The sequence below is a fragment of the Monodelphis domestica genome, chromosome 5 (assembly GCF_027887165.1).
Source record: "Monodelphis domestica isolate mMonDom1 chromosome 5, mMonDom1.pri, whole genome shotgun sequence".
In the NCBI taxonomy this organism is placed as follows: domain Eukaryota; kingdom Metazoa; phylum Chordata; class Mammalia; order Didelphimorphia; family Didelphidae; genus Monodelphis; species Monodelphis domestica.
Genome location: NC_077231.1, coordinates 32784862 through 32795258, shown reverse-complemented (window position 1 = coordinate 32795258; position 10397 = coordinate 32784862). Strand labels below are relative to the sequence as shown.

At 45.6% G+C, this 10397-nt stretch overlaps 1 protein-coding gene across 1 annotated transcript; it reads right to left on the bottom strand.

Moving 5' to 3' along the window:
* Nucleotides 1-1040: 1040 nt before the first annotated feature.
* On the bottom strand, nt 1041-10301 carry LOC100012364 (keratin, type II cytoskeletal 5). Its single transcript, XM_001362873.4, has 9 exons — nt 9640-10301; nt 8782-8996; nt 6678-6738; nt 6469-6564; nt 5676-5840; nt 4855-4980; nt 4335-4555; nt 3258-3292; nt 1041-2153 (listed from the first exon to the last, which is right to left on the bottom strand). The coding sequence occupies exons 1-9, from the start codon at nt 10195-10197 to the stop codon at nt 1861-1863; spliced, it is 1770 nt and encodes a 589-aa protein (XP_001362910.4). The 5' UTR covers nt 10198-10301; the 3' UTR covers nt 1041-1860.
* Nucleotides 10302-10397: the final 96 nt, after the last annotated feature.

Sequence of the window (10397 nt, the reverse complement as noted above, 5' to 3'; positions counted from 1 at the left end):
ATGTTGGTTACATTGGTTTTGTTTGTACAAAACCTTTTTAATTTGATGTAATCAAAATTGTTTATTTTGCATTTTGTGATTTTTTTCTCACCCTTGTTTGGTTTTTAAATCTTTCCTTTCCCAAAGATCTGGCAAGTATACTATTCTGTGTTCACCTAATTTGCTTATAGTATCCTTCTTTATATTCAAGTCATTCACCCATTCTGAGTTTATCTAGGTGTAGGGTGTGAGATGTTGATCCAAACCTAATCTCTCCCATACTGTCTTCCAATTTTCCCAGCAGTTTTTATATTGAACCCAAACATAGACTGTTTTGCTGAGGTCATTTACCCCAAGTCTATTCCACTGATCCTCCTTTCTGTCTCTATGCCAGTACCAAATTGTTTTGATGACCACTGCTTTATAGTATAGTTTGAGATCTGGGGCTGCAAGTCCTCCATTGTCTGTCTACCTTGTTTGATTAATGCTCTCTGCCTTTCCAAAGGGTTTTCTCATTTTATCCCCCAAACAGCTATCTTCTCCTCACTCATCAGACCACCATCTTTGTTCACATCCTCATTAGCTCTAGCCTTCACTGATGCAATAATTTACTGATCCGTGCTCCTGTCTCAAGCTCCTTTTCTCCAATCCATCTTCCACACCTTTGCCACTGAAGTATGAATCAAACCAAACAATTAGCAAATTGCTAACGGAGACTTTGAATCTAGGTTTGGTTTATTGGGCTAAAGCCCCAGGGATTTCCTATTACACATCATGCCATCCTTTTCTGGGTCTTTCCTAAGGGAATGGGGGGGGGGTCGTCAACCTCCCCACAGCAATCTCTAGAAATTCCCAGGTATCCAGGCCACTGGTCAGTTTCCAGGGACCATTCCCTACTCCTTATTCTTCACTCTGGAAAAGTCTTAAATGTTCACTCCTCAGACCAGCACACCAACGGCCATTTGCCCTCATCCGTCCCAGTGCCCCTTGTCCCCTTTTGCTGAAGAAGGCTGACTTTTAAATGTGGTTATAGATTCAGGAGAGATATCCCACTCGGACACTTAAATTATAAATGTACTTTATTGAACAAACACCAGAAAGTGTCAGAATCCAGAACAAACAGTGGGAGTGGAGGGGGGCCGATCTGCTGACATTCACCAGATGAAGTTTGCTTCCAGTACACCTCCTGAGAAATGTAAAGCTACCTTACCGGAGAAACCAGAATTGCTTACACGACACATGCTAAATCCCACCCTCACTCACCGGGAGAGGCCAGCCATCTTTCCCTAGACAGAGCTTGGACTTTGATTTGAAATCACAAGATTGCTTTAGCGGGCCGCGCGCGGAGAGAGGCTTGGGAATTGCCTACCCCAAGGGTGGAGAAGCCCAGATTCTAACTGAACCAAAGCTTCCCTTCTCTTGTTTCCACACGTAAAGGTTTTCTAAGCACGCAGATCCAATTGGAAGCTGCTTCTATCTTTGGCCAGGCAATCGGGAGGGTGTGGTCGTAGCTTTGGGCTAAGTGCTTGGGTGAGAGAAGTGAACTCAAGAGTGGAATCAGTTAAGGGAGGCTGGCGATTACTTTCGAGGCCTCCTAGGCTCGTGGGAAAGCATTTTCTGATGGCCTCTGGCCAGGCCGGGAGCTAACAACCAGAGGTGAGGGTGCCAGTGCTGGAGGCGACCAGGAAGGCTCATGAATACAAACCACCCCTTAGTCTGGTCTAGACTACACACTAGTGAAAAGGGCAGGAGAGGGGGAGGCGGAGAGAAGAAAGAAGAGAGCTACTGGGCTGCCATCCGAACTAAAGAGGATCGATCAGGCAGTGGCCACCCGCCAGAGAGAGCTGATAGACAAGTGAGAGCCACTCGCTGAGAGGGCGTTTAGCTCTTGAAGCTCTTCCGGCTGGAGGAAGACGTGGTGCTCACGAACTTAACACTGGAGCTGCTGCCCCCACCTCCGCCTAAGCTAAGCCCTAGGCCCCGGCCGCTGCCAGAACTGAAGCCGGAGCCCCCCACGCTGAGCCCACCGCCGCCTCCGCTGGAGTAGGAGTAACCGCCGCTGCCGCCTCCCAGCCCTCCGCCGAGGCCATAGCCGCCGCCGCTGCCGTAGCCGCCGCCGCTGCCGTAGCCGCCGCCGCTGCCGTAGCCGCTGGACACGCTGGACGTGACAACAGCTACAAGGAAAAGAGAGAGAAGAGATGAGGAGCAATGGCATTTGTCCCGGCATCGGGATGCCGGAGGAAGGGCCCTGGTCAAAGGGACAAGGAAGGAAATCTGCGTTCTATGGCTTATTCCCCACCCCACCCCATCCCACTCGCACTTGATACACAATACAGCCTGGAGGGCGGGGGCCCGCGGGGGACGTGTGTGTGTGTGTGTGTATGTGTGTGTGTGTGTGTGTGTGTGTGTGTGTGTGCGCGCGCGCGCGCGCAGTGTAGCATCACTGTCCTTGAGTGAACTTTACTCGTGCACCCACTTCTTGGGCTCCTGTGAGTCTATGCGCCCTAAAAACTCTCCAGAACTTAATTCGCATATAGGAGCCTAGCTTCCCAGCTGGAGCACGTAATCAGCACTCAGTTCAACCTGTTCCAGATGAGGGAAATGACTAAAGCATAGTCACACTATCAGAGTTTGCAAGGACCATTCCGTAATCCTTATTCTTCACTTTGGAAAAGTCTTAACTGTTCACTCCTCAGACCAGCTTCTCTTTCTAGTCCTCTTATGCATCTCTTGTTTATTCGATTCAGCAAGTATGTTTTGGGTCAAGCATGTTAAACCCAGGGTAAGATCCATATGGTCACATTTCTCAAGGAGCTGGCACATATATTCTATATCGGTTCTAAGGCAGAAGAGTGGTAAGGGCTAGGCAATTGGGGTTGACAGCTAGAACAAGTCTGAGGCCAGATTTGACCCCACTGAGCCACCTAGATGCCCCAAGGTTTATGAGTCTTAAAGCACTTTCATGAATGTTATCGCAATGGCTCTGATTTGTAAAGCAAGTGTTATTATTCCCATTTTGCAGGGAAGAAAACTAAGGTACTGGGTTGCATAATTTGCTCAAGGCCCCTTAGTAAGCCAGTGACAAAACCAGAATAAGAAGCTAGGCTTCCTCCCTCGGCTCCTGAGCTCTTTTTCCTTCCTTACATTTCTTCTAAACTTCTTGCCAAGGGAGGAATTCCCAAGTGGTATGACTGCTACCTAGGACCCTACCTTCAAAACCAGAACCCAGTGTCTGCTGTTAATAACATTATTTCTGCTCTTCTGAGCAAGGTACTTACAAATATTGACCGGACCGACTCCCTCTCCGCTCAACCTATAAAAAACAAAGACAAAGCCAAAGCGGTGAGATTAGAACTAGACAGTAAAATTGGGAGCAGCATTATGCCAATGGAGATCATTCCAAAGTCTCCTAACTAAGTGATAAGATGCCTTCTGGCCAACCACACTGAGAACCACCAGAGGGCAAAGACCTACAGAGCATTTTATGTGTTTTATCTTGTTTGATGCTCCCAATTATATGACTGTGGGAGGTAGGGGACATCATTTCATGCTCCTAATAACCCTACAAGATAAATGTTTTTATTGTTCACATTTTACAGATAGGGAAACTGAGATTCAAGGTGTTTCAGTGACTTGCCCAAAGTCATATGACTAGTCTGAAGAGGAAGTTGAACCTAGGCTTTTCTGACTCCAAGTCCAGAAGTCTAGGCACTGAGTTCAAGTGTAGCCATTCCAAGACACACTGAAGTGTGTTTAAATTGCAGCAAGAAAGGAGTTGGCTAGATCTCAGGACAATTTTTCTGACAACTACAAATCATTTCCTCCCAGAACAGTTAATCAAAAGGAGATTGTGACAACCTCCTCCCTGGAGACCTTTTGGGATCCACCTGTTTGGGTTTCTGGTTCCCTAGAGGCAGTATGCTGGATCTGGGAACCAGGATTACAGTTCTAGAATTCTCTATTTCAACTTGACAAGTTGGAAAATAACTTGTCAAGTCTCAGTCAAAGCAAAATTTCTCTACCAGTGAGACTCTTAATTCCGCATAGTTTGGAATTTTAAAATCCAGCCAGCTTTCAGTTATCTGCACCAAAGGAGGTGACTAAAAGGATAGCCTGAATTACATTTAACTGAAAACAGCAATGTAAAACTCCCCAGAGAGTTGTATTTGACCTGTGGTGCTGAGAAATAAATGCCACTTTTTTTAAAAGCTGGTTTTAAAAGAGCCCTATGAAGGTTTGATGAAAAGTCAATGAAGCCTCAACACAGGATATATGATTTGGGCTTTAGATAAGACTTTTGGGATTTGGGGATTTAGGATGGAAATAGTGGAAGAGGAGAGGGGTCAGTTCCCTACCTGCATTCCTCTCCTTCCAGCAGCTTCCTGTAGGTAGCAATCTCAATATCCAGGGCCAGCTTGACATTCATCAGCTCTTGGTACTCGCGCAGCTGGCGAGCCATATCCTGTTTGGCCTTTTGCAGGGCATCCTCTAGCTCAGCCAGCTTGGCCCGGGCATCCTTGAGGGCCAGCTCCCCACGCTGCTCAGCATCAGCAATGGAGGCCTGCAAATTGGCACACTACACAGAAAAGGAGAGAAGAGATAAAAGTGTTTGGGGTGTGACATAGAGGGCAGGGTCTAGCCTTTCTATTTTTCCTCCTGAAGAGCTTTTAAGCCACACAGACCAAAATGGATGAACCCTAAACAGACTCAAGGACACGTGTAGTTTGGGAAATTGGCAAGGTGCCCTGTGCCCAGTCCTGAATGAATATGGTTATTTATTTGAGTGGCTGTATGTGTGGGGGTATATGCATATAACAATAGGAATGCCCACAGATACTTGCACCCATCACCCACGGCCTTTCAACATCACTCTACCTGCTTCTTGATGTTGTCAATCTCAGCTCTCAGCCTCTGGATCATCCGATTCATCTCAGAGATCTCATGCTTGGTATTGCGGAGGTCATCTCCATGGCGTCCTGCTGTCTGCTGCAGCTCCTCATACTGGGACCCCCAGGAAAGAAGTAAATACTTAGTATAAACATGGAGGAAAGACACTCCTTTTGTGAAGAACGTCCTGGTAGAAGGAAACCTTGCTATCTGTAAGCTGTCGTCTCAACTCAAGCTTGAAAATAAAAATGCTTGAGGAAGTTAGAATAATATCCCTCATTTCTGTATAATTCAAGGCTTGCAAAGTGTTATGCTCATGACAGCATCATGATTGAGAGAAGCCAAGTATTATTAACTTCATTTTATAAATAAGGAAACTGAGGCAATTTATCCAAAATCATGATCTATAAGAGACAGGCCCAGGACTCAAACTAAGAGTTTATGGAGGGAACAGATAGGTAGAGACAGGAGATCCTGGGTTCAAATGTGACACCAGACACTTCCTAGCTGTGTGACCCTGGGCAAGTGACTTAACCCCAAATGCCTACCCTTTATGGCTCTTCTGCCTTGGAACTAATACTTAGTATTCATTCTAAAATGGAAGGTAAGGATTAAAAAACAGTTCATGGATTCTGCTGACCCTGTCTTGATTGGTTCCCTAATAGTGCCACCAATCTTTAGAAATTTCCCAATAAGGTCCACCTCGTGGCTTTCTTTCATATTTCCCCAGTTCCTTAAGCAATAGTTGTCCGATTCCCTAGGTTGGTGCCTGAATCTTGAATTTCCATTACTAATCAGCCCTAGCTCACCTTAGTCTGGTACCAGGACTCGGCTTCTGTTCGGCTGCGGTTGGCAATGTCTTCATACTGAGCTTTAACCTCAGCAATGATACTATTCAAGTCAAGGTTACGGTTATTGTCCATAGACAGGACAACGTTGGTGTCAGAGACATGACCCTGCATCTGAGAGAGTTCCTGTGGAGAGATATGCAGTCATGTGACCTGGGGCTATGCATCCAATATTAATCACCTTTATTCTTTCCTCTCCTAAGCCCACGTTCAGAAGCTGAAATCATTCTTCAAAGCTTCAAGATTGCAAACAGTTTCCAACATAGTGGTTTTCAAATGTTTGTATCGAATGACTTCCCACCACTCTCCCACTAAGGGTTTCTTTCCATAACCTCTCAGGTTTTAATCTTATCCTCACTAATTAATATAGCTTCCTATTCTGGAAGGGACTAGAAAGCAGTCCATGAGTCGGGCGATCTTAAGGATTGGCTTTTGGTCGTAAGGATGTTTCTGAGCTCTGATGCCCTGTGATCTATGAAACTCACTTCCAAGATCCTTTCCAAAGAATGGACATTGGGAATAAATGAAGAATTCCTTTCAGGAATATAAATTCCCAGTAAATCAAAGTTGGAGAATTGCCTAGGTTTGTGCCTAGGCATATTTGAATCTGGGAGGAGATCACGTTAGTCTCAGGATGTGGGGTTCCATGTACCACTACCACTGGTAGCCCTTAATCCCCAAAGATTTTAGCTGCAGATGAAACCATCAGTTGCCCCACACCCTATAGTATTTGATTGAGGAGGGGGCTCATTACCATTTCAAAGAGGGTTCTAGTGAAGTTGACCTCATCACCAAGGCTTTCCACTTTGGCTTCCAGTTCCACCTTGCTCATGTAGGTAGTATCTACATCCTAGAAAAACCAGAATAGGCAATGCTGGACCAAATTTTCCATCCAAACTCCAATGAGTCACCTTGTACCAAAATGTAACTTCAGGCTATAGGTACGAATTAACCCATACCTACCTTTTTGAGTATAACAAAGTCATTCTCAACTGTAGTACGCTTGTTGATTTCATCTTCATACCTAACGGAAAAGGGAATAAGATCAATTAGCCTGCTATAATTAACTTTGAGGTACACAATTACACCTTCTGTGACTATAAAGAGAATCATATTTTCTGTTGCAGCATGTCTATTTCTCATTTCTTCTTTGCTATAGGTTAGGAAACTCCACTTGGGGAGAGAAAAGGGGGAGAGTAGGACACTGGCACTCAGTATGAAAGAATGGGCTCTTTGGCAGAGAGGGAGGAAGTAGCCCTTGAGTACTGGCAGTTGTGTGCATCTTGTCTTCCCTGTCTGCTTGGGAAGAGTTATCCCGTCTTCAGCTGCCCACTCAGTCTGTCTACTACTAATCCAATTAATATAAGAATGTACCAATAGATTCTCTAGCATTTTTCCCTCTTATCCATGAGACCATTAACACTGATGCATCCAGTTTTTCATAGACATTACTCAGAACATTCCAAGCCCTGAAGGCTGTCAAATAGAATCTTAAAATAATTAATATAAGGTTTGAAAAGAGGTCATATAATCCAACTCCTCTCTTGCCAAGGCATCAGGAGGTTAGGAAATTTGCCCACAGTCAAAAAAAAAGGTGTTATATTGTAGAGAAGGGCCGATTTTGAACCCAAGTCATGAGACTTTAAATCCAGAACTCCTTCCACTAAATCATGTCAACTCCCTGGAATGAGATAAAAGGAATCGAATTGAATCAAGATGAATACTATCCCATTTGACTCCACTTAATTTGATTCAATTCAAGAATCTATGGGTATGGTCAGCAATGGGTATGGTCAGAAGAACAGTCTTGAATATAAGTGCTTAGTGTCAGCTTCCTTTGGTCACTATCATCCTTCCAACTTCCTAGATACAGGGGAGATTTTAATTGTATGAAAAATCTGAATGAAATGTGTTAAGGAGCAGCGACAGTATAGTATGTCTATATTATAAGGGTGTGACCCTTATAGTTGCCAAAGGAAAAGGATAAGCCCTAAACTGAGTTATTAGGTTTTTTCCATATCTGGACATGGATTTTAAAAAATGGCTACATAGTACTAAGGAGGGCACATTCTCCCATTTCCAGAGGTAAAGAGCTTAGTATTGAGAATTGGGGAGATAGGATGAGGGAACCGGATACCAAGTAGGAGGACTCAGAAACAAAGGCACTCCTGTAAGAGATTCAAGATGGGGCAAACACACTGTGATGCTCTGTACAGCGCCCAGAACATTATGAGTACCTAGCATAAAATATATGTACAGCAGAGGTTGAAGTTCTGTCCAAGACTGGTTGCTCAACATTTGTTCAGAGTTTGGGGAGGAGGAGACTCATGAACTGTTGTTAGGTGCTTTCCAATTCAGGGAGTCTATGGCTCAGTGGTTTTATCTCTAAGGTCTATAACTCCTGTTGTGAGCGGGGATAGGGGAAATTGGGCTGGTAAAACTAGAATCATCCAGAAGCTCTTAGACATGACTAGGCATTTTCCAGTCTGTTGTGTTATGAAGTAGAATACTGAAAAAAGCAGCATATAGAAGACTAAAGGGTGTGGATTCACTCATTTGCCAACTTCTTCAAACTACATAGAGTTAAAAAATTCAAGGACTGGAATTTGTCTTAAGACAAGGCAAACCCTCACCATTCTCTCCCCTTTCTATTCTCTTGGCTCGTTCCATGGCTCAATCCCACTCTACCTCGTTCCCCAGCCCAGGCCCAGAGACTGCTAAGATTATGCCAGGTAGGAAAATAGCCGTCTTCATTCTATTTCTTTGTCTATTCTCCCTTTCTTCTTCCTACTGACTTCCATTTTCTCATGACCCATTAATCACTAGACCATCAGTTTCTAGAGTGAAGAAACCACAGCGCTTTCCATGGTACTCAGAAGAAATCCCTGAACATAATTCCAGACTTGTATTCCATGTCTGTCTCTCCTTGTTTCTCTGAGTGCCTGTTTCTGTCTCTCTCTCCCCCTTTCTTTCCCCTTCCTTTCCCCACCTCTCCATCATGAACTTATCTGACTGTAGAAAGGCAACTCCCCCACCCACCATACACACATTAACTCCTCTAACTCACTTGTTCTTGAAATCTTCTACTGTATCCTGCATATTCCTTAGCTCAGAATCCAGGCGGCCCCTATCATTCAAAATACTATCTAGCTGCCTTCTGAGACTGTTGATATAGCTTTCAAAAAGTGGCTCCAAATTCTGCCTCGTGGTCTTGTGCCCCTGCTCTTGGAGCAGTGTCCATTTTGTGTCCAACACCTTATTCTGCTGCTCAAGGAAACGGACCTGGAAGCCAGAAGAAAAGACTATTTCAAGAGGACTAAACAATACTTGGTGGTGGGTTTTTCCCCCCCAGAATATCTCAAGGTTCCTGCTTTCAAGTCATCAATCATCTCTGCCTCACTCATTCTCTGTCTTTCTCTACCTTTTTGGCTCTCTTTACACACACACACACACACACACACACACACACACCTAGGGAGGACAAGAAATAGTCCTTGTTTTTTGAGGGCTTCAATATAGTGAGAATACAAGGAAAGACAAGTGAAAGAAGTACAAAAACTAAGTAAAGAACAGCTGGACAGAACCCCTAGGCATCTCTCCAAAATGGAGAGTGAATAGATTGGCATTGTCTTCAAAAGAATTTGCCCCCACTTCCATGCCACCGGACCAGTATTAAAAATTGTGTCCACAGTTTCTCTCCATTGCATAGATAAGTCTACCACATGTGGGTTCTGGGAGGAGCAGGCAGTGAAAGCAGAGTGACTGTTCAATCTTTCAGACTTCCAGTATAGCAGGGAAGGCAGAACACAAGGCAGTCAGGTAGAAAGCAAGCTAATACACATTCTGTACATGTTTGGCTATGGAGTAAGCTCCCCGTCCTAGCCCAGAGTCCCACCAGTCTAATGAGCACCCGCTCTCGTCTCACCTTGTCAATAAACGAGGCAAACTTGTTGTTGAGGGTCTTGATCTGCTCCCGCTCCTCAGTCCTCACCCTCTGGATGGTGGGGTCAATTTGGAGGTTGAGGGGAGCCAGGAGACTCTGGTTGACAGTGACTTCTTGGATGCCACCAGGGGGGCATACAGGGAACCCAGCACCCCCATAACCTCCACCGAAGCCAGCTCCACCACCGAGCCCCAAGCCGCCGCCACCAGCCCCACCTCCAAAACCAAATCCGCTACCAGCTCCTCCACCAAAGCCATACCCCCCTCCTACTCTCCCTCCATAGCCACTCCTGAAGCCACCACTTCCTCCCATGGAGATCCTCTTGGACATCCCAAAGTTGTAAAGGCTCCGGCTGCCAAAGCCCCCTCCGGAACCACCGACACTGACGCGGCCATAGCCGCCGCCGCCGCCACCACCTCCTGCCCGGGACATGGAAACAGAGCTGAAGCTGGTTCGGCTGACAGAAGGGGTGATGGCCGAAGAGGCGCTGAAGCCACGGCGGCCCCCGCTCTGGAATGATACACTTGATTGCCGAGACATGGTTATTCGGAGAGCAGAAGGACCAAGTAAGGGAGAAGTTTTAGACGGACAATAACAAAGCTCCGAGGAGGAAGGAGGCTCTGTTATCCGAAGAAGCAGATCTTCCCCCTCCCCTTTATACCTTCTAAGGGCTGGGCTGGGCAGAAAAATCTCTTCCAGATCTGAATGATTAAGTGGGTTGGGCATGCCTGGGGGGCAGC

What these genes read in the sequence shown, in the direction of transcription:
- LOC100012364 (XM_001362873.4), bottom strand. Translation starts at nt 10,197, where the DNA reads ATGTCTCGGCAATCAAGTGTATCATTCCAGAGCGGGGGCCGCCGTGGC. An exon ending in GTAGAAGATTTCAAGAACAA is followed by an intron (nt 6,739 to 8,781) that starts GTGAGTTAGAGG and finishes CTTTTCCGTTAG; the next exon opens with GTATGAAGATGAAATCAACA. An exon ending in TTGACAACATCAAGAAGCAG is followed by an intron (nt 4,556 to 4,854) that starts GTAGAGTGATGT and finishes TTTTCTGTGTAG; the next exon opens with TGTGCCAATTTGCAGGCCTC.